The sequence below is a fragment of the Pelecanus crispus genome, chromosome 1 (assembly GCF_030463565.1).
Source record: "Pelecanus crispus isolate bPelCri1 chromosome 1, bPelCri1.pri, whole genome shotgun sequence".
Classification (NCBI taxonomy): domain Eukaryota; kingdom Metazoa; phylum Chordata; class Aves; order Pelecaniformes; family Pelecanidae; genus Pelecanus; species Pelecanus crispus.
The window spans coordinates 102,941,997-102,966,625 of record NC_134643.1 but is presented as its reverse complement, the minus strand read 5'-3'; the positions used below and the strand labels follow the sequence as shown (position 1 = coordinate 102,966,625).

Genomic DNA, 24,629 nt, shown 5'->3' with positions numbered 1-24,629 from the left:
GGCGTACTCGGATGGGCTGCGGCGTCTGAACTGACGTGAGCAAGAACCAATCACAAGTGGGAAGGGGCGGAAGCCGGGGGGTGGTGCTTAGTTTGAATTGGCGTGGGGCGGGACGGGAGTGTCCGGCTGCGGTGGTGGCCGGGGCCGGGGCCCGCGTGTGCGGGGTGCCCGCCGTCCCCTGGCGCCGCGGAGGAGAGCAGCCCATGCGCTGTGGCCATGGCCTTGGACCTGGACGAGCGGCTGCGGCAGAGCAATGCCCGCTTCGTGGCCTCCATCAACAGCATCTTGGAGCGGGTGAGGGCCGCGCTCGCGCGCCGCCCCGGCCGTTGGCGAGGGGCCGTTGGCGAGGGGCCGTTGGCGGGGGCTCTCGTCGCCGTCCTGAGGCGGGCGCGGGGGCGGCGGGGAGGCTCTGTCACACTCGGGGCCGTGTCCTGCCTGGCTCCTGCCTGTCTCAGGTGCGCCGTCCGCTTACGGTTTGTCTTGCCGAAATGGCGTGTGGCGTGGCTTGGCCGGGACTGGCCTGGCCTGGCCGCCCTTGTGCGTCCCTCTGACCGCCTCTGGAAGGTTGCTGGGCAGCGCGGCCCTCTGCTCACCTCGCCTTAGGCAGCGCTCTCTGCTCCCCTCCTTCCCGACCACCCCTAGGTCCTGGTGTGTCAGTACTGACAGGTTCAGTTTTCTTTCTGCGCGCTAAATTGCAGTAACTGACATTGAATTTTCTTCGTCAAATAATTACTTGTGGTGTCACAAGCTCCTGTTTTTCTTGGCTACCAAAAGCAGCTGTCGTCCAGGGCCTCATGCAGCTTTGCAGTTTGTGCTGAGCCATGCACCCCTATGCCTCGGCGTGACTAAGCTGGTAAAGAGCCAGCTCCTTGAGTATGTCCATAAAAGTTAGATCTGGGATTGCCAGTATTAAATAAGTGACTTATATTTAAGTCTGTTTAGAGTGTCCTTAACCCAAATTAGCTAGCACCAGATGAGGTATTTTCAGTGAAACTACAGAAAGAAGTGGGAGACTCCCTTCATGAATCTTCCTTACTTGAGAGCCATTTTGTGTTAAACATGTGTGAACCATACACCTCCGTCCAGAGGTGCATGTATTTATTCAGGGATGTCAGCTTTGCTGTTCAGGGAAATGTTTTGTGCTAATGTCTAGGTACTGTCATAAGGCTAAGTCTGGTTCTAGAACATTTTTCTCATCTAGCATTAGGTTGGATATTTTTATATGTCGTGAGCTGTAGGTCTATGCTAAGTGGCTACTTCTAGTTACTACAGAGGAAGTTTAGAAGAAACTCTGTAACAGAGTAAACTTACTTTTGAAAACTATTTGAAGCCCCATTTTGTTAGTGACTGGCTTATGCTTTGAAATTGAATGACTTGCATACATGCTTAAAAATATGTGTTTCCTCTAGGAATTAATATTTCCGGATTGCTGACTTCTAGATTGAGCTACTAGAACAACATACTGACAATTTCGTGTTTTGGTCAAAACAAAATTGTATAAAAACAATACTTAAAATGCATGTTAAAAACATTGTTTTAATTATTTATTCTAATCTTTAATGGTCCTTTTTATTTAGTATAATCATCCTTTTGAAGATGATTTACTTATTTCCATGGAAACTCTCACTTACGATACGCCTGAAGGTAAGAACTTCTTAAAGTGTCAATATTTACATGCTGTATATTTAGACTTAGCGAAGCATGCAACTGTTGGCATGCAAATGTTTAATTGCAACGTTTTGTCTGCTTCGGTATGTCATTTCATACGTAAACTTTGATACATGCATATAGTACCTGGAGAGTTTATTTATATGCACCATTTTAGTCCATTGCGTGCTCTGTTTTAGACAACAGAAAAGAGTTATAAGCAAAGTTCAGGATAACAGTGGTTAATATTTGGATGTCTTGTAGGAAGAAGAATCAAAATGAAGAAGACTGGGGGTGGGGGGGAAGGAATGGAGGTATTAGCAGGAAGTTGATATGCATTAAAGGATTGTGGGGAAGAGTGGCTGGAAAGCTGCCCGGTGGAAAAGGACCTGGGGGTGCTGGTTGACAGCCAGCTGAACATGAGCCAGCAGTGTGCCCAGGTGGCCAAGAAGGCCAACAGCATGCTGGCTTGTATCAGGAATAGTGTGGCCAGCAGGAGCAGGAAAGTGATCGGCCCCCTTTACTTGACGCTGGTGAGGCCGCAACTGGAACACTGTGTCCAGTTTTAGGCCCCTCACTACAAGAAGGACACTGAGGTGCTGGAGCGTGTTCAGAGAAGGGCAATGAAGCTGGTGAAGGGTCTGGAGCACAGGCCTTATGAGGAGCAGCTGAGGGAACTGGGGTTGTTTAGCCTGGAGAAGAGGAGGCTGAGGGGAGACCTTATCACTCTCTACAACTACCTGAAAGGAGGTTGGAGTGAGGTGGGTGTTTGTCTCTTTTCCTAAGTAACTAGGAGCGATAGGACAAGAGGAAATGGCCTCAGGCTGCGCCAGGGGAGGTTTAGATTGGATATTAGGAAAAATTTCTTCACGGAAGGAGTGGTCAAGCATTGGAACAGTCTGCCCAGAGAGGTGGTGGAGTCACCATCCCTGGAGGCGTTCAAAAAGCGGGTAGATGTGGCACTTTGGGACATGGTTTAGTGGTGTTGGGTTGATGATCGGACTGATGATCTTAGAGGTCCTTTCCAACCTTAATGATTCCTAGTTTTTACTTTCATTATAAATAATCCAGCCACCAAGCCAGGAAACATGAAATTGCTACTCTACCCTTAATTGGTTCAGTGGTGGACTTGGTAGTGTAGGTTAATGGTTGGACTGGATGATCTTAAAGGTATTTTCCAACCTAAACAATTCTATGATTCTGTGATCTCCACTTAGTATTCTGAAGGCTGCTCTGATAAATTTCTGTTACATCAAATGTCAGGGTGGACTGGGTAGGTAGTCTCTTTAACTTTTCATTAAATGTTCATGTGTTTAGCATAAATCTATGTCACATTATGCCATGTCATATTTTTCCAGTGTTCTATTATAACTGTCGATGCATTATAGAGTTGATAATGCTTACGGAGAGCTTATTGTGAAAAAAACCCCTGTTGTTCTAAAATACATTGCTCACGGTTTTAGTGGGACTTGTGACTTAGTATCTTGGTGCGTTTACTGGGAAATGAAATGTTCTGCCAGTTTTTATCATAACTGATGTGAGGATTGTGATACGTAAATTGTCGTATCCGTTCTCATAAAGGAGAACTTACTGGACATGCTCATGAAGTACTACCACAGTGTCAAGCCCAATGTAATCGTTGCACCAAATATGATTTACTTTTTAAAGGCTTTTACAGGCTGGAAAGTTAGCATTTTATATAGGCCATAGGGAGGAAAACATGCATACAGTACTGTAATACACAGTCTTGCATTTATAAAGACTTGGTTATGCTTTTGGTTTAGTAACCTCTATTCAATATGGAATGAATATGGATATCAGTCCTGTAAAGCCTTAATTATGGCTTTAAGGAACCTCAGATACCATGTAGTCTGCATGCATTAAATAAAATTTAAAACGTAAAATAATTAGCTTTTTTTTTCCCTCGTAGCATCTAAAGCTATAATGCTCTTTGGATTTTATCTCAGTGTTGTTAGATCCAGCACGTGATTTCCCCCCCACCCCGACTTCTCAATTAACTTGATATTACAATATTCTCTTGGTTTGTTTTCCTATAAGTTTTTGTTTTGGCAATTGTATTGGAGGCTATTCAGATTTGATAATGTTTTGTTACTATGTAATGTGTTCTTCCTAGATGCTTATGTTTGTTAGAATGATAGTCTGTATAGATAGCGTTATGAGCTACGTTTATATTGATATCTCTTCTTATTTCTAGGACCAAAACAATGGGGGGAAGTGTCAACCAAGGAGCTTAAAAACTGGAGGAAGGAAGTACTTGAGGTATCTAATAATATAGCCATACTATGCAGTCAACATGTAGCATTTTTTTTTTTCTAATATATAGGAATACATTCTAATTGACTGTGCCATATGATATTTGCAAGAGGTATTAATCAATGAAGTCAACATCTGATTTAAAACAGGGTTTTAGGATAGATTGGTTAGGACTGCCAGATGAGATAGACTAAAATAGATGACTATTTATACCAGTGGTTAGCACGACTGCTAAACCTGGAAAATTTTTTTTTTTTTAAATGCTGTCTGATGGGGACATGTACTTTTGGATCTCATCAGAATATTGTCATTGAAGTTAACCTACATTGAATTAATTTATCTTGGTTCCAGTAATCAGCTTTTCAATTCCGAAGGGCTTGCTGGTTTCATCTTTAGATTTTTTTTTTTTCTGTAAAATAATGCTAGAGTAATTAAAGTATCTGTGCAGTCTCAGCACTCGCTGTCTGTGTCAGGCTAAAGCCCTTACTGTTATGGGCATATGACCTGTATTTTTTTTAATCTGAGTGTTTACATGAAACAAGCAGTTGCTTCTTTTTCTATTTCTTAAACTCCCCCATAAGAACTTAACAGCGAATTTCATCAAAATCTCAGTGTTTCTTACATGACTGTCAAAAGTCACCTTGCTGCTACATTCCTAATATCTGTCTAAAAAGCTAAGTTGTGTAGTGTGCCTTGGTAGTTAACACAGAAGCTGTTCTGAACCCCAGAGTGAGGGGATCAGGAGTGAAATTCAGTCTTGGGGAACAAGAGTAGATTTAATGGAGACAGAAAAGGGCTGTGTTTCCCTTTCCTTTTCCACTCCCAGTAATACCTTGTGCATCATCTACTAAGCATTGCTGCACAACTTAACAGACTAAATCCATTAAGGACTGTAAAAGGAATTCTCTGTCTGAGCCTCTTATGTGGGCCAAGATAGCTATAGCTTATGTTCTTGTAGTGATTTTAACAGCAATAGTATGGCAAGAAAGTGAATGATCTGGTAAGTTTTACCATGTATTTGTGGCTTTTTTAGTCAGGCCACGGGAAACCTGAAGGAAACTGAATGGTTATTTAGGAAGTGCCTAGTTGTGAGATATACCAAAGTAAATGAAGGCATCAGTTAAAATAACTTTACTGTTCTAAGATTCTTCTGACTTTTTTTTTTTTTCCCTATTTTTAGTTGCAGCATAATAGAGGAAGTCAACGGAATGCAGGTAGAGTGTTTAAAAAAATAAGTGCTATAAAGTATTTTATCCAAAGAGTCTTGACTTAGTAGAAGACATTCTGGTTTTATGCCAAACTCTTTAGGATGCTCACTGGTTTTTTTTTGGGGGGGGGAAACCACCCAAAAAACCAACAATACTTATGTTCATAAGGATTCTGAAATGTAGTTTAAAATGTTGAAGATGAGTAAATACATTATAATTGATGTTGCTGTCATCACAAGTTGATTAAAATAATCTCCCCATATCAATTAAACAGTAAGCTTTTTGTTGTATTTGAGTTTTGTCAGATGTTCACTGAATCTAAAAATTCCAACCTTGACTTATGTGGGTGTACAAGTGGAGAAATTTGGAAGTTGCTAATTTTTTGACAATAACTAGATAAGTAGGCATATTAAAAATGTGAGTTAAAAGAATCTCATGAAGTCGCATGATGAGCTATCAGAAATTTAGCACATTGTTCTGTCTACCGAATGAATTGGGCTGCCTGCAGGAAAAAGTATATGGTTATTTCATTAGAGATCAAGTGTCATGATGGAAGTCAAATCAAGACTGCTCACCAAAGGGTAATACTGATACTACTTAAGGAGATGTATGACATCTGAAGATTTTCCCATTGTTCTGAAAAGGAGCTGTATATTCCAATAAAATACATGTTTTTATTGGGATGAATGATAGGGGGAAATTATGATGTAGCACAGCGAAGATATGTTGAGCTTTATTTTCTTAAGGTTTTGAGGGGTGTTTTTTTGCTGTTGCTTATTTTATGACATTCATCTGAGAAACTTTTATGCTGAACATCTGAGGACAAAACACAACGTAGTATCTCTCTCCCTCTACAGTCCTATCAAAAAAATTTGTCCATACAGAGTTCAGGTATAGACTTTGAATCAGCCTATGAAATTCAAATGTTGAGCTGGGAAATAAGGGTCTGATACAAAAAGGTGCAGATCATCCAGACCTTTGTCTCCAGTTTTTAGAAAATAGATGTTGATGGGTCTGAATAGTACAAAAAATGACTGGCTACAATCTGCAGTAAAACTCAGAAAGAGCAAGCATCTAGCAGGTAATTTTTTTAAAAGATACAGTGTTTGAAGTCTTTTAGAAGTAGTTTTTTGTTAATCTTTGTGTTTTGACCTAAGGTCTGAATGCCTTAGAAGTTCTTATTTGAAGGAATTTACTTGGAGTTTCTTTAATGCTACGAAGGCTTGATCTAATTAATTTTAAATGTAGTGTACTGCATTACAGATAAGGTAGAAAAGCAGAAAAATTGATACATTACATATACTAAAAGTTGGAAAAAATAACTTGAACAAAGTCTTTATTATTTAGTTATGTTTTAAGTTATCTGAGGGAAGAAATATTTAACTAAATATTGGAGGTGTTAACAGCTTTTGTTATAAGGAAAAATCTGCTTTTACAGATTTGTATTTATACATGTATATTTATATATGATATAAAAGATAGAATCTCATGGATTTTGTTCAATGTAAGCAAATCGTATCTTGCACTGGCTTTTTCATTTGAAACACAGAAGTACATGGAGTAAGCATTTGAACTGGCTGGTTGTGGTTGGTGTTACCCTTAAAAAACCAAACCAACGAACCCCAACCCAACAAAAGCTTCTTCTCGCTATGGATTATTAAAGCTAACGTGCAAATTTTACCTATTCTTGTTCTATACTCTTAGGTGTGCCTGATACGTGTTTTCAATTAGGATGCATAAAGTTCTATGCTATTAAATGTGAACATTTAAAATATCTTTATAAGACCCAAATGCTTATCAATGAACCCCTTTCCTTGGAATGTAACTTGTGGGTTTTTTCCAACTTGCAATTCTGAATTTTGCTAGAATCTATTTTTACTATTTGGATAGAAAATTCCAGTACCCCATGAAATTTTATTGGGTAAAATGACAATCCTTTGAGTTGTTTGGATTTTTTTTTATATATTGCAATTCTGAGTATGAGAGGACCAAGTACGTTCAATACTTTGGTCATATATTAGCCACTTAAAATTGTTTCTTTCCTTGAGAAATTTTTTGAAACAAAACACCCTCTGTGGTGTTTCATAGATCTTGCTCAGTAAGGGATTTTAGTGGGACATTACCATGTTATTCTGGTTTCCTGTGTTCCCAATCCAGAAATGTTTGGAAAATGCTTTATTCAGCTTCTAAAAAAAAATGCATTGCTAATATATTCTAAAGGAAGCATTACTGTAGTCTTTTGCAAAATAGCGAACATAAATTTCCTGAGAAGTTTACAAGCTGAAGCTAGAGCCTTCTAGTTATATAATATGCTTCATTTACTTTATATGAGAGAGTGGTTTTATAGCCCAGTTTCCTACTGGTTGGAAAAGTGTGCTTAGAATAGTTATCAATGGTCTGTGCCCAAACTGAAGGGAAACATGAGGGTTTCTTTCCAGGACTTGTCCTGAGCAAATTACTAGTTTATACTTTCATTAAGGAAATAGTAAAAGAGAAGATACCCATAACTGACTCACAGATGATACCAAGTCGGGGTGACCACTGTGAAAGACGGTCTGAAAAATTGGGGCTAGAACTTAAAGTAAACTTTGTGTAATTTCATGCAGAGAAATTCAAAGTAATAGACTTACGTAGGAATAATCAATTGCAGGAACAGGCAATTTTGAAAGCTGGTTCAGCCAACCCGGAATAGTCCAGCTCAAGTGCATCTACACCAATGCATGCAGCATGGGCAACAAACAGGAGGAGCTGGAAGCCATTGTGTAGCAGGATAGCTATGACCTAGTCACCATCACAGAAACATGGTGGGGTGACTCTCATGACTGGAGTGCTGCATTGGATGGCTATAAGCTCTTCAGAAGGTGTCACGGTTTAGCCCCAGCCAGCAACTAAGCACCACGCAGCCGCTCGCTCACTCCCCCTACCCTGATCGGATGGGAGAGAGAATCAGAGGAGTAAGAGTGAGGAAAAACTCCTCGGTTGAGATAAGAACAGTTTGATAATTGAAATAAAGTAAAATAGTAATGATAATAACAACAATATAATAATAATAATATACAAAGCAAATGATGCACAATGCAATTGCTCACCACCTGCCAACAGATACCCAGACAGTTCCCGAGCAGCGATAGCTGCCCCTTGGCCAGCTTCCTGCAGTTTATATACTGAGCATGACGTCATATGGTATGGAATAGCCCTTTGGTCAGTTTGCATCAGCTATTCTGGCTGTGCCCCCTCCCAGTTTTCTTGTGCACCTTGCAGAGCATGGGAACCTGAAAAGTCCTTGACTAGCATAAGCAGTACTTAGCAACAACTAGAACATCAGTGTGTTATCAGCATTCTTATCCTAAATACGAAACACAGCACTATGCCAGCTACTAGGAAGAAAATTAACTCTATCCCAGCCAAAACCAGGACATAAGGGATAGGCAAGGAAGGAGAGGCAGTGGGGTGGCTCTGTATGTTGGGAAGGGTTTTGACTGTATAGACCTCAACAATTGTGATGATAAGGTCGAGTGCTTATGGGTAAGGATGAGGGAGAAGGCCAACAAGGCAGATGTCCTGTTGGGAGACTGCTACAGACCACCCAACCAGGATGTAGAGGTAGATGAAGCGTTCTGCAAGCGGCAGGCAGAAGTCTCACAATCACTAGCCCTTGTTCTCATGGGGGATTTCAACTTGCCGGACATCTGCTGGAAATACAACACAGCAGAGAGGAAACAGTCTAGGAGGTTCCTGGAGTGTGTGGAGGATAACTTCCTGACACAGCTGGTAAGTGAGCCTACCAGGGGAGGTGCCTCACTTGAACCTGCTGTTTACAAACAGAAGAGGACTCATGGGAGATGTCGTGGTCGGAGGCCATCTTGGGCTTAGCAACCATGATATGATAGAGTTCTTGATTATTGGCCAAGTAAGGAGGAGTGCCAGCAAAACCACTACCATGGACTTGCAGAGGGCAGACTTTGGCCTGTTCAGGACACTGGTTGGGAAAGTCCCATGGGAGACAGTCCTGATAGGCAAAGGGGTCCAAGAAGGCTGGGTGTTCTTCAAGAAGGAAGTCTTAAAGGCACAGGAGCAGGCTGTCCCCATGTGCCGTAAGACGAACCAGTGGGGCAGATGACTGGCCTGGCTGAACAGGGAGCTTTTGCTGGGACTTGGGGCAAGAAGGTGAGTCTACCACATTTGGAAGAAGGGGCAGGCAACTCAGGAAGAGTACAGGGATCTTGTTAGGTCATGCAGAGAGGAAATTAGAAAGGCAAAAGCCCAGCTAGAACTCAGTCTGGCCACTGTTGTAAAAGATAATAAAAAATGTTTCTACAAATACATTAAGCCCTCATAGTCCAGGAGGAAGCAGTTAATGACCTGCTATGCCACCTGGATGCTCACAAGTCTATGGGGCTGGATGGGATCCACCTGAGAGTATTGAGGGAGCTGGCAGAGGAGCTTGCCAAGCCACTTTCCATCATCTATCAGCAGTCCTGGTTAACAGGGGAGGTCCCTGATGACTGGAGGCTTGCCAATGTGACACCCATGGACAAAAAGGGCTGGAAGGAGGGTCTGGGGAACTACAGGCCTGTCAGCCTGACCTCTATGCCAGGGAAGGTTACGGAGCATTTCGTATTGAGTGAGCTCAACAGGCATGTGCAGGTCAACCAGGGGATCGGGCCCAGCCAGCATGGGTTCATGAAAGGCAGGTCCTGCTTGACCAACCTGATCTCCTTTGATGACCTGGTGACCCACCTAGTGGATGAGGGAAAGGCTGTGGATGTCATCTACCTGGACTTCAGCAAAGCCTTTGACACAGTCTCCCATAGCATTCTCCTAGGGAAACTGACAGCTCATGGCTTGGACGGGCGTACTCTTCGCTGGGTAAAAAACTGGCTGGGTGGCCAAGCCCAGAGAGTAGTGGTAAATGGAGTTAAGTCCAGTTGGTGGCCGGTCACGAGCAGTATTCCTCAGGGCTCTGTTTTGGGGCCAATCTTGTTTAATATCTTTATCAATGATCTGGATGAGGGGATTGAGTGCACTCTCAGTAAGTTTGCAGATGACACCAAATTGGGTGGGAGTGTCGATCTGCTGGAGGGTAGGATGGCCCTGCAGAGGGACCTGGACAGGCTGGACCGATGGGCCGAGGCCAACTGTATGAGGTTCAACAAGGCCAAGTGCCAGGTCCTGCACTTGGGTCACAACAACCCCATGCAATGCTACAGGCTTGGGGAAGAGTGGCTGGAAAGCAGCCTGGCCAAAAAGGACCTGGGGGTGCTGGCTGACAGCTGGCTGAACATGAGCCAGCAGTGTGCCGAGGTGGCCAAGAAGGCCAACAGCATGCTGGCTTGTATCAGGAATAGTGTGGCCAGCAGGAGCAGGGAGGTGATTGTCCCCCTGTACTCGGCACTGGTGAGGCCGCACCTGGAATACTGTGTCCAGTTTTGGGCCCCTCACTACAAGAAGGACACTGAGGTGCTGGAGCGTGTTCAGAGAAGGGCAACAAAGCTGGTGAAGGGTCTGGAGCACAGGCCTTATGAGGAGCGACTGAGGGAGCTGGGGTTGTTTAGTCTGGAGAAGAGGAGGCTGAGGGGAGCCCTTATCGCTCTCTACAACTACCTGAAAGGAGGTTGTAGTGAGGTGGGTGTTGGTCTCTTCTCCCAAGTAACTAGGAGCGATAGGACAAGAGGAAATGGCCTCAAGCTGCACCGGGGAGGTTTAGATTGGATATTACGAAAAATTTATTCTAGGAAGGGGTAGTCAGGTGTTGGAACAGGCTGCCCAGAGAGGTGGTGGAGTCACCATCCCTGGAGGCGTTCAAAAAACGGGTAGACATGGCACTTCACGATATGGTTTAGTGGGCGTGGTGGTGTTGGATTGATGGTTGGACTGATCTTAGAGGTCCTTTCCAATATTAATGATTCCTAGTTGTACTTCATTAAAAAATAATCCAGCCACCAAGCCAGGAAAGATGAAATTAATTATTACTGTACCCTTAATTGGTTTAGTGGTGGACTTGGTAATGTTAGGTTAATGGTTGGACTGGATGATCTTAAAGGTCTTTTCCAACCTAAATGATTCTATGAATATCACTGTTGTGAAAATAGTGTACACTGTGCTAGAAGATACGGACAGGTGCCTAGTACGTCAAGCACACAAAACAGATTTTCTGCACTGTTCAACAGTGATAAAACTTGTGGTGGAGTACTTTGTTTTATGTTCGATAGTAGCTTGACCAGCTGGAGTTAGTCAGAAAAAAAAAAAAAAGATTGCTAGAGCCACTGGTATAGGACTTAAATGGAGGGGAAAAAAAAACCAAGAGAGCCTCTAGGTTAAATATTAGAAAAGCTTTCCAAATGTAAACATAAGGAAGTCTTGAAATAAGTTTCTTGGAGATTATGAAGTTGTTCTTAAGAATGGGTTAGACTTCTCCTAGAGGTAAGTTAGGTATCGTTTCTGCTTTAAAATGGAAGGAGGAGTAGATGACATCTTTAGGATACTTTCTATATGCTTTAAGCCTTTAGAAAACTGGAAATCTTTAGATGTATGGTTGGTGCTATTAAATAATACAAAATGTTTATAGGAGTAAATAATACTTATGTGCCTGAGTTAGGTATGAGATAAGTTTTCTCACCATTTAACCAAAAAAAGTAAATTGCTTGTGATATTTGACGTCGATTTATCTGGAAATAGAAATGCAGAAAAAAGCAAGGACAACAAATTCTGCATTAAACAGAAACTTGTTTAATGACAGTCTTGAGTAGGGTAAACATATCTACTAAAGCACATGTATTATTTTTATTATTTCAGTGTAAGTCTGTCACATGCATCCTATCATGAGAAGTCCCACTAAGCTTTATTACCAGCAGAGTCGTATGTTTGCAGATACAGATCTTCGCTTTGGGGAAAGATTAAATTTCTGTAATTTATGTCATATTAACAATAGATTTAGGCAATAGTTTTTGTGTGCACGTCATAATGTGCACGTCATAATCATATACACTGTATCCAGACTTGAGAGTTGTAGCTTGTTATCTATAACTTTTTAAGTGTAACAAGGCGATGGTTAGAAATGTTAACTTTTTTCGGCAATATGAAAACAGTGTTCAGTCTGAGTAATTTTATAGCAACAATATCTAGCTTAGAGGTTAATTGTGAAATAAGCTTCTGTGAAAGTCACATTTATTTGAAGACAGCTACTTCTCTGTGGGTCTAATATGTTTTGGGTTTTAATCTGTTTGAGTTGTGATAGCTAGTGAAGAACAAAGTATAGATTGAAATGTAAAAAGGGGAGATCGCTACTAAATTGGACAGCTCTTACACTCTTTATTTCTTCTGGTTCTTAGGAAATAAATGGGGGGGAACCCACAAAGATTGTGGGTGGGTCTATCTGTGCAGTAAGACAGGCATAGCAGTTTTGGAAGGCCCCCTTGCCAAAAATTATTTAAAAGATGCAATAGAGTTTTGGGGCTGTACCCTCGGGCTTCAGGAGTAGTTAGTCTTTTTCTTATCCTTTTGAACATATGCAAAGAAAAATGCACAAAAAGTTTGCAGTTGTCTTCCTTTTCTACAAGAGATACCACCTGATAAAGGGGCAAACTTTGTTTTCTGTGGTGCTTCATGGATTAAGAAGAAAACATGTAATATGGCAGATGTACATCTCTGATCAGAATTATTCTGCTATATTTATAGAATCATAGAATTATTTAGGTTGGAAAAGACCTTTAAGATCATCCAGTCCAACCATAAACCTAACATTACCACAGTGTTGTTCTGTCACTTGCCTGTTCTTTGTTTCAGTCCTATATATACTCTCCATTTGTTAAACGTTCGTGTTAAATATTTTTCAAAATAAATAAGGGTATATATAAACAAAGAATTAATCAGTTCAGGTACAACATTGATCTATGACCTATCAAACTGAAATAGAATTTTTTTTTTTCCCCCCAATGGTGGGATATGTCAAAGATACACTAAGATCTTAGACATAAGATCTTATCCCAAATAATTGTTTGGTTGTATTAATTAGTGGTAACAATCTTTAAATGACAGTTTTTAAAATATTTAAAATTTGTATTATGCAAGACCTTTTGATTCTTGTGCATATAAAAAATTACTATTGTGTATAAATTAAACTATGGCTATGTGGTAACCAGCATTTAATGATTAAAAGAGCAGTTGCAACAAAATATGGTTAGCTGGTGTTTAAATACTCTGGTATAAATTAGGTGCTTCATATTCATAGCTGTGTCCAAGGCAGATGATTACTTCTCTGTTGAGGGAAAATAGCAATCTGAAATTTGTCTTCCTGTCATTTGAGACGATAATTTCAAATACCTGTTTGAATGATAAAATAATTTCTGCAAATTTAGAAAATGTAACTTTGTTTTTTCTCAGCCTGTGCACTGAAATATAGGAAACAAATTTCAGAGGCATCTGTAGCTTAGCTTCTGTAAATGTCCTTTGTCTTTTGCACTCATGGGATAATGAGTGATGCAGTTCAGACTCTGGTATCTTCATAGCAGCATACAATAATATGATTATTCACTCCTCCTCCTTCTCTTGTGAATATTCTAGGAAGAGACTGGAGAGGATTTATAGCAGCTTTGGTGAGTTCCAGCTATCTCCAAATACAGTAAGACCTAGAAATTAGCTTCTTAGAGATGTCGCATTGGATTCCTCACTTAAAAATGGAATTCATCTAGGTGTTTTGGATTTTTTTGATTTCTGTTTTGGGGGTTTTCTAAATATATAAAAGATTAGCAATAGGGCATGCTAACTGTTAAGAAAAAAGTGTATCTGTAGCTGCTTTAGCTAAAACTTTGGCAGGTTTTTTCCATCTTTAGTATTCATATTTCTCAGGGAAGGTAGTGTTTCCAGGTGTTATACAGTATTTTTCTTCTAAAAGTATGCAAAGCCTTTCAACAGCAGGTACTAATAAAGTGAAACAGCTCTCACCTGTACCTGCAAGTATTGGTCTGCCCTTAATAGGGAAAATTATTAGGTCTACCTTCTTTGGTTTCACAGGAAGTAGCACGGCAAAGTGTGGTGATATCTGAACAATTTCTTGTATCTATTAGGGTAGTATCACAGAAAAATGAATTTATTTGGAGAGAAAGGGGAAATTCAATCTGAATTTTATATTTATCTAAGTGTATTTAAGTTTAGAAGATCACCTCAAAGTCAAAACTTAAATTTACAGTAACCCCCTTACTAACATGTTCATCTTTTAAATAAGATATGTCTTTTAGGTAATGATAGTGTATTCAGTCCATCTCCAGTGAAATAACTTCCTGTATTATAGGTCAAATTTTCCAGAGAGAGAGGTGGGAGTTTTCATTTTTCTTCTCTTCTGCACTTGAGGAACAAAGGTGTTCCCAAATTTCCGTTTTGACCCTCAAAAATATATTAAGGTTCCCTGGAGAAGATACTTCACTTTTTTTCCATTCTGTGCTGTGCCATGGTCTTCTGCTAATAATTTTCCAGTGATTTGAAGTATGATTGACAATACATTGAAGACATACTAAAATTACACTTTTGTGAGGTTTCACACCTAGAAGAGTATTCAACTTGTATACAGATCAAATCATTCTGTGATACAAGCTATTTTCTAATAATTTGTAATTGACGTGATGGAGTCAACCATTCCTGGACACTGGAGTTGTTACCTTTATCTCAAGAACCACCCATTTTTGTAGCAGTCTAGTCTGGTCATCAGTGACCATTTAGGGAGCAGTCTGCCAGTTTTGTGCCTGATTCTACTGGAGGAAGAAGACTGTATGGCAGAAAGAGTATCAGCTGTTACAACAGAAACTGGAGCTGAAACTTTTCCAGATTAAAAGAGTAACATTCTTACTGCTTCCTCCACTATCAATGCTTAGTAACTGATTTCCTGTGGATAAAGTGACCACAACTTTGTCTTCCATTAGTCATGTGGGAAGAAACTTTGATAATCAGACAGGTATGGGTTTCAGTTCTAATAAAATAATTCTACTGGGGTCAGGTAGACTGTCAAAGCCAACCCACTGATTGCTCAACATTTTCACCGGAAGATCCAAAATTGTGTTGTCTCCCACAAAGATAGCATTTCTTTCATGTGACTCTTTATCCTAGCTCTATGTCAGCAGCTGTCCGCAGAGCTTTGGGTGATGAATGCACTGACAGGGAACAAAAAAGGAAGATGGGATTAGCTGGAAAAGATTTTCATTCTGTTTTTAGTAATTTAAGTATGAAGAGGCAGTGACGTGGTAGGTATCATAAACAAGATTTTTTTCACTCACTTTTCCTTTTCAGGGTTATTCTCTCCTCTTTCAGACCCTGCTGTGAATGCAATCGTGGGACAAAGATATAACAGCCAGGGAAATTCAGCTATCAGTGTTTACAGTGCAGTCACATGTTTTATGATCGTGAAAGACTGAGGCTTTGTAATGATGAATTGGAAGGTCCAGCTACATCTAGCAAAAAAATGTTTTGTTGTGTTTCATTCACAAAAATACCCATTGAATACCTAAAAATTGAGTTGGAAGATTTGGACTTGCTTTTTAATATTCTCAAGTCTGTCTTATTTCTCACCTTGGCAGTTCTAAGGCAGTCTTGACAGTAAGAAACTACGAAAAGGAAGTGTGGTAGAAGGTCCTTACTATTGTTGTTGGGATATTTAGGAATGTAGTGGGAAATAAGTGGAAATGATACATTAATGAATAGTGAATCATGCAGAGCAGTGCTTTGAAAATATTTCACTCTGTTAGCATAAATCTTGAAGAACTGGTTACAAACAAGTTATCTTCATTCTTCTTCGTTCCCCTCAAGTCACTTATGAACCTATAAACCATGATTTCAATTGGACTTGAAATGGAAATGTAATACAGTCAAAAAGTTTTAGTGTAGAAAACCACTTTCTAAAATGAAACCAGTTTAGTTAGTAAGTTATACAGTGTGTGTTTAAAAACATTCGTATTTTGGTTTTGAGTTCAACCAGATTTTATTTAGTATTTATCTTTGAATTGTAGATGAAGAAAGTGATGCCGATGTAGTTTCAGTAAGAAGAAAACTTGAAGACATTCACTTCCAGGTAAAAATTTCTGGTGTCTAATGTAATGGAATAATTTTGTGTTCAATAGAAATGATTGAACTGTTTGCTTACATGTGCCTGATGAGTTGATGCACTGTCAGCAGCAGACTCTGTGTAGTCTGCGTCTTAATGCACATTTTTAGTAAGTATAGCAGACAAGAGGTTCAATAAATAATGTCATGAAGACCAATATGAAGTAATATTATGTCTTGATATTATTAGTATACCAGAGAAAGCTATACAATGTATTGGATAGAACAGGCCTGAGAAAGGCTATTATAGGTATGGAAAAAGAATAACCAGATGAATCACAAAGTGAAAACACTTACAAAAATATGATCGTTCACCTGAGAGTCTAGCATAAACAGGTAACGTGATTTTTTTAAAAAAAAAAAAAAAGTAAATCTGAAAAAATGGCTACGATAACAAAAGCAGACTGGAATCTTCTGCTGTTGTTTCTCAAGACTATGGGTATCAGGACTACCCAGAGTTGTTACATTGATGAAGAAAAGTACAACACGTATTTTGTGTGTGCAGCCATTCTAATCCTGTGTTCTGCTTGCTCAAATACAATTACCAAAAATTCAATTTACTTTCCTTACTTGTTTAGCACCGGGCTAGGCATTGTCATGTCTCTGACAATAGCTAATACAAACTGCTTCAGAAAACAAGACTTTCACTAGTGAAAAATGTTTGCCATTAATGACCAAAGGCTTTTAGATTTTACATAGAGGTGCATTAAAGAGTAGACCTTAATTTGTATATGAATTCATGTGACATTAATAATACATGTAAAGATTTGCAGCCGCAATTACCGGTGCTTTGTAACCTAACACTAGGACGTTTTTTATTTTATTTTTATCAGTGGGTCTTCTGAGGCAGTGTGTGCTTTTCCCTACATCAGTAAGCTAGCTAATTATCTCTTTTTATATATCTTCACATACAGTTCCTCCTTGGGATGGTTTAGGGCTTTTTTGACATAAATTTATTTTTAATGCATACATTTTATGCTGTTTGGATATCCTCATCTGAATAACACTAGTTTGACACAGATCTAAGTAATATATTTGTGTTTGTCAGTGTCAATAACTTCTATGTGGTTTTAACTAATTCCTTTTTTTTTTTTTCTTCTCTCTCTAAGAATCCGTATGTAGATGATGGGAAAATTCAAGAGAAAGCAAAACTTCAAGTGGATGTGATAGTACAAGATCATGCTAGAAAAATTCCCAAGTGGATTACGGTAACATATTTCTTCTGTTCTGTTACAAATTATTAGATAATTAGAATAAAATAAGAACTCTCTAACTGTGCAGCACAATGAATTCTAATACAGCTTCTCTGCTGTTCCATCATTGTTCCTCTGCTGCTTGCTGTCTATATAAATATCACAGTATCTCAGGTCTCTGACAGGAATGATTTGTAAGAAACAAAGCAGGTGATATCCAAATATTTCTTTTTTTTTAACTTTTATACTTTGTTCTTTGAACTGTGATGTCCAAGTTGATCTTCACTTCAGTAAGTTTTCTGAGAAGCATAAATTTGAGGTTTGTAGAGAAAAAAGGAGGTTTAGCTTTATTTTGATTTCGGGGGTGAGAGGGATTTGGGGTGAAGGGGTGTGTTACATGGTATGGCTTCTGTTTCCTACTGGAATTGCCAGATGTGTAGATTATCCAGGTATATATATCCATGTATAAATTCTAAAATTTGGTAAAGGGGTTAAAACATGATGCATAATGTAGGAGTCGCAAAGATGATAAATAGCATTCCAAGATTAAACTGGTTAAAGATTAAAAATTCTTACTGAAGTCTTAGACTAGACTTTTTCCTCCCTGTCTGAAATTTACTGAGCCCCTTAGGACCATAACTCTGTACAGGACCTAGTATAGTAAGGAGAGAGTACGAGGAGTCACAAACAAGGTTTTGATGTTACCTTTAACATGCAAAAAAATTCACTATATTAGATGATGTGTCTTTTTTTTTTTTCCCTTTGTTTTTCAGATAGCACCTCAAGGTTCATCGGAAAGTCTTCATTTAGCTTCGCCAGTGCAAGAACTGATTGGTACAACTAAATCTTTTGGGTGTTGGTCAAATATGTTAGTTAAATGTGGGTTTATTAAAAATTATTAGAAATAAATATTTAATTTATTGAAAACACAGAGGCACTATTTATCCAACAGAAGAGTTCAACAGGCTGGATTCTTGGAGAGAAGTTAGACATGGTTTTGCTTATGGCAAAATGTATTTGAAAAATGGAAAATAAACAACTTGTCTACATAAAAACAGCTTTTCTTAAATAGCCCCAGGAAAAAAATGCATAGTTACAAAATTCAGCAGCATTAAGCTCAATTAAATAAAAGCATAATTTTTTGGTTCTGCTTATTTTAAATTTAAGGAACGTAATGAATGGCTTTGGGTCTGCTGGTAACTGGTACTCAAAGTGGTACTTTGCTAGTAAACTTTTTCCAGACTTGATGCAAACCTAAGATAGAATTTTGGTGTAAATATTTCAAGCCTAACAACTACAAAAAGCATTATCTTCATCATGCTTTACGGCAAGCAAAGCTGCACTGGTACTAGCCAAATATAAAGCTTTCGGGTAATACGGAAATAGAGTAACAGAACCTGTAGGATAAGGCTGTTCCTCCTGGTCAGAAATCACAAAGAGCAAAACAGTCTGCATATACAATGAAAATATTTTCTACCTACATATTAAACTATTGTAAAATAGTTTTTTTTCCAACACATTTGATTTCTGTCTTCTATAGTCTGCTAATTCAGTATGGTTAGGAAAAAACTGGGTTTTTTTTTCCTGATGGATTGTATGTTAATCATTCATTTAGCCTGGCAAAAAAGCTTAATGAAATACGCTATTAGAGTAAGACTAACGGTACGACATGCAATTGTTTCCAAGTCATGTAATACATTACTGGAAGTGCCCTAATAGGTTTTGGGGTTTTTTCTTCCTCTGATTTTGTTTTGTGATTCATTTGTTCTTTTTGAATAGGCAACCAAGCCACTGTTTGCAGAAAGAAAGTAGAGTTGTCAAATGAATGTTCTTCATCCAGACCTCTCCAGTTACAATTTTCTGGTGTTCCCATTTCACCAAATGCAATAACCATACCCAGTCATCGACCTTTTCCAGAACTGAGTAAAACTTGCTATGATACTGTCTTGGAAGAATACCAGTCTGCAGATGAGGAATGCTCCTGGAGCAATGTAACTCTTGCAGACTTGTATCCAGCGATGGTAGAGATACTTACAAGGCTCATGACAAAGCAGTCTCGGAGAAAAGAGTTAAAATACATGTTTGGACACTTAAGGCACAAAAGATGGCGTTCTAGAAGACCGAAGCTCAATGTCACTGTAGACAAAATAAGAGGGTTCAGACCTCTTAAACTGGAGCAAGTACTACCTAGCATATGTAGCAGTAGAAGTGAAGACATCCAGAATCAAACTTTTGGAAATGAGAACAGAGAACTTTGTGATGACGAGTGTTCCATTAATAATTTATCTGGTCTGGTACCTTATTCTTACATTGATACAAATGAAATCAAAATGGACTACTCTGACTCAAGTTTAGAACATTATTTGGTATCTGGAAAAGGCCAAAGAGTGTCCAAACAGACTGCTTTTCCTAATGTTGTGGCTAGAATGGGAGAGACATTTCTAGTTGAAGATGGGTTACAGACTACTGTCTCACTGAAGAATTCAAAATGCAAAGAAAGTGAAAAATTGGCTTACAAATGTTCCTCAGAAAACCGTTTAATAACATCTACCGCTAGTTCAGGGTCAACAGCACTTCATCTGGTAAAAGAGAGTAAAACTCAAAAAAATGACTTTCCTTGTGGTGATACCTCAGAGTTGTGGTCATCTAATTGCAGTTCCTATCGCAATAGTAACACTTTTCCACCTGTTGCAAACTGTTCTCTTGCAAGAGCATCAAATACTTTGCTCATAAATCCTGAAAGAATGATTTCTGGAAGACAAATTTCTTTCCAGTGCAAACACTCTTTTTCCTCATTGTCTGTGAAGCAGAGTCCTTCAAAGATGCCCCAGAAATACGAAGATGCATTTGAAAAACTCTACTACAAACTATGTTCCAAAGAAATCCAAAAGCCTTTGACACTGACAAGACCTCTTTCAAATTCACAGCACCTTGAAGGGAAAGGAAGATTAGTGAAGAGTAATTTAACTGATTCTGTGAGGTCCAATACACTGTATGATAGAGAATTTGACAGGATCTATGAGCAATTGTGTAGTGAGGGTCTTCCAAAACTTCCTGGGTTTCAGAGAGCTTCAAATTTAAGGAAATATGAAGGAATACAGATGTCTGAAACTGTAAATGCTCTTGTTAACTCACCTGTTCGAACTTCATCTGCAATTCCTAGAGTTAAAAGACTAGGAAATTTTCAAAATGATCTTCTTTGTTCACCAGTAAAGCGACTGAAAAATATACCAGAACGTTATTTTCTTTCAACAAAACATCAACAGATTTCTCACAGAAAAAATGTTAATCTTCAGACAGTTGGCATGGATTTTTTGAGTACACACAATGGAAGTATCCCCAGCTTTTTTGACAGTCACAACTGTCAGAGTCAGGTACGTAAGGACCTTGTTAAAAAAAAAAAAGTGTACTCTTGTACTCTTCGATATTTGGAGAAGGGCTTATAAATGGATTAGAGCTGTTTAAACTAGTCACAGCATACTTCTGATGCTATTTGGTCAGTAGGGTTGTTTTACAGGTTTGGGGGATTTTTCTTTGCTAAAATGTAAGTTGTGTCAGGTCTCCTGGATCATGAGAGGAAGCTCACTATATTTAATAACCTTGAAAATGGTCAATAAAAGATTTTGTTACATTTTAATAGACTGTGTCACTGGCTAAAATAATCTGAAATCGTGACCCTGTTAATTAAGTTGTCCTTCTGAAATGATGACATTCATTTTATAGATGGACAAGGTGAGGCAAACAAATTAAGCTTTACTGGGTTCCATTGGAATCATTAGACTTGTTGATTTAAATATTAAATCAGGTCCTTATTTCCAGGTTCACAGTCATTTCTGCTGAGGCAAGCTGTTAATACGTGAGTTTTTGCATCGATGTAATCTGTTGATGCTTTATTTTCAGGACTCTGGATTTCATGCTTCTTCAGATGAAACTTTTCTTGGTATTCCTGGTACTTCCCTGCAAGGTTAGTTTCAGAGACTTTATGAATTACTGCTTTAGCAGTCATGAGCACTTTGTCAAAGGGTAAATCTACAGATCTCAATAGACCACTGTCTAGGTGACAGCTCTTCTTCAGTAATAATTGGGTATGTTTAAGTGTTCCTTTAAGTAAGGAATCTATACAGAAAAGGGTTTCCTGAATTGCATGTTAGTAACTATTTAAGAAGCTTTTCTTTAGGTTAGCTAGGACTTTTCCTACTAAAGTGTTGCTTATTATCCACTGGTTTTCTCTCTTTTTTGTATTTTATTTTAAAGCTTGCTGTTACTTTTGCTTTCTGTATTTAAATAGAAATGCATAGTTTGTTAATCCTACACTTGAATAACCAAATGCTTTTGTTTGCATTTTTCAGCTTTACAAAAACTTGCAACTGAGTTGTTGCATGGCTACTGTCGCTTGCTTAGGTGAATTAGGTTATTAATCTAGCTAAAAAGGCTTTTGCCAATTCAGGACAGTAGAATTTTATTATTAAAAATAAAAAAAACCTGCATTAAAGATTTTAGATGGTAATCTTTTAATTTCCTTTTAAAAATCTGATTTTGGTTAAAAGTATGTTTATAACATAAGCTGAACTTTTTTCCTGCTAAGTAAAATCACCGATGTTTACTTTCCATACTTTATTTTTATGAAACTTGTCATCAAGATAACAAGTAACTAACATGTAAAGGAAAATAAGAAGGTGACTTGAAATATTGTCAACTGGTATACTTGCCGTTGTCAACTGCCATACTGAAAATGGCAGAAGAAATGCATTTGTTTGCACGGTTCTTGCCTTGTTGCATTTTCATTACTGATTAATTGTAAAGAATGTGTCCATGCTACTCAGCATTGTTCTTACCCTTTTCATACTACTGTTTTTCATCACCAGAATCTGGGATTGCAGAGCCCCACTCTGGTTGCCCTAGGGCAACGAAGAATTGCAGCTGTCCTGGAAAAGCACAGACTTTTCACCAAAGGTAAGTGCCTTTTGAGAAAAGAAATTTCAAAAGAAATTCTTGCCACTCTCCATCCATATTAAAGGTATGGAGGTTTTTGCTTACATGTGTACTTCCAGAATGAAATCAGCATTGATGCTTAGGAGAGCCCAAGCTAACCAAACCTGCAGACTTGAACACTGGGAGGCAAGTGTCTGTGGTCAAAACTAGCCAGGCTCCAGCATGGATGGCCAGTTAACAGTTAGTAAGATGGCCTAACTGAATAGCTACTGTAGTCCTCTTTTTTTGTTCATTATAGAGGCATTTATTATTTTAGATATAACTATAGAATTGTTTTGATTCTGGCTGTGTATTTGAGCTAACAAGTCCTCTCATATCCTTAGGCTGTGGAGAGTGCAGTATATTGCCATTTAAAAGGACTTTGAAAAGTTAGCTTCTGTGCAGTTGGGCATAGTTACCTGCATCTTGGCTCTGTGTACACAAGCAGTGGCTCTGTTTGGAAGCTATCTGAGATCCTCTCCTCCTGCTGTTATCGCTATTGGCAGTGTTTCAGATCGCTGGAAGGAGAACACTCCTTCCAGCTCCCTGGATACTGGCCTACAACATCTGCTTTTCTTAGAAAATATGTGACTTTTAAAGGATTCTCAAGTTTCAGATCTCTTGGATTTTTCATTACAAACTAATTTAATAGGCAGCAGGATTAAAAAGCATTAAAAGTTCTCTAAACAGTTTCTTATTTTATTTTCCAAAACATTTTTTTACATGCTTTTTTTTTGCCAAAAAATCTAATTTGGCACCACAGGATATGCTGCCTTCCCAAACCCAATCAAGAAATACTTTCACTATGCTTGAGATGATCATACAGCTGATATAAAAATTTTCTGGCAATGTTCAAATTAAAATTTCAAAGGAAGCCTGAATGCATTTTTAAAGTAGTTGTATGGAGAACTTAACCGGAAAAGAGGCTGCATGATTTAAAGAAAAAAGTTTCAGTTTAAGCAAAGATGGAATTAAAACTAGAGGCTTGTAGTACAAATGTACAACAATATTGATAAAGATTGTATTTGGATTATTTTTAATATAATGGAAGACTGGAGGCAAGCTGATGAATATACAAGGATGTTTCTGTGATGCTGAGTATGCCCACTTAGCTGAGTAAACTTCTGCTCAGTTCTTGGACTCCCTCTTTTTTTTTTTTTTACCTCACTTCTTTTCTTTTTCCTGACTCTATACAAAATAGTTCTCCCTATGAGATTAGTAATTGTTCTGAAGGAAAAGGTTTTCCTTTCCTTAATACATGTAAGTAGAGAAGTTTAAGAAAGAGTAGGAACTGGATTCAGTAGGATTTCACAGAGTGCTTTCTTGCCAAGCCATCTGGAATAAAATCTATTTCTTTGTTCCTTCATTACACAAATGCATGTTTGCTGATTTGTAGCCAAAATGGACTGTCAGCTGGCAAGCTTCCTTAGGCCTGTGGTATGATATTCTTGGCTTTCTATGGTTCCCAGGAGAGAAGCCCTTCTTTAATGGCTTCAGAGCCCTCAGAAGTTTCATGCCTAAGCCATGTGGCAAAATGCTGTATGTTGTAATGAATTGCTGTGGAAAGAAAAGGAATATTGTCTTCCTGTCTGGAACTTGATTGCCTTTATCTAGAAGATGATTATGAAAGAGATATTTCAGAAAAGGAAACATTCATAAATAATAAACTTTTCTTCAGCTCTGTGTGAATGCTGCCCTACAGTATACTGCTATATTTAATTGTCAGATGTAAACCAAAATAGTTGAAATTAGATGTTAAAAAAAAAAGCCATTTCTTAAGTAATATGCAAGGAAATAATTGTATTCTCACTTGTATCTTTCATTTTTAGCAATTTGTGAATACATTCAAAGATTACTTCTCAAAGTTTAATAGATATTTGTTTAATTTAGGTTAATGTGGTAGCATTAGTGAGACATTAAAATGACATAAGATGAAAAGTTTGCTCACCAGCTGAAAGCACATAGGAATGCAGGCAAGGAGTCCTGCTGCTGTTCACAGTCAAGATGTTCAGATATCTTGCTCTGGCGATTTGTTTCAATTTCATTCTGTTCATCGGAGTTTCGGCAAGCATGGTATTTTTGTGTAATTTACTTCATCATCTAAACAATTATTTTCTGTAGGGTATCCAGAAAACTAAGCTACACTGATGGGAAAGACGAAAATCCTAGCAATCTCTTGGACGACTTCCTGGTCAAAACTCACCAAGGAGCATTAATGGACTGCTACAGAGAAAACATTGTTTTATAA

At 38.6% G+C, this 24,629-nt stretch overlaps 1 protein-coding gene across 1 annotated transcript; it reads left to right on the top strand.

The window, feature by feature from the left end:
• The first annotated feature begins 216 nt into the window (after nucleotides 1-216).
• HJURP (Holliday junction recognition protein) lies at nucleotides 217-24,629 on the top strand. Its single transcript, XM_075711366.1, has 11 exons — nucleotides 217-294; nucleotides 1,578-1,644; nucleotides 3,863-3,918; nucleotides 5,102-5,135; nucleotides 16,124-16,185; nucleotides 17,327-17,425; nucleotides 18,184-18,244; nucleotides 19,190-20,784; nucleotides 21,311-21,374; nucleotides 22,276-22,363; nucleotides 24,503-24,629. The coding sequence occupies exons 1-11, from the start codon at nucleotides 217-219 to the stop codon at nucleotides 24,627-24,629; spliced, it is 2,331 nt and encodes a 776-aa protein (XP_075567481.1).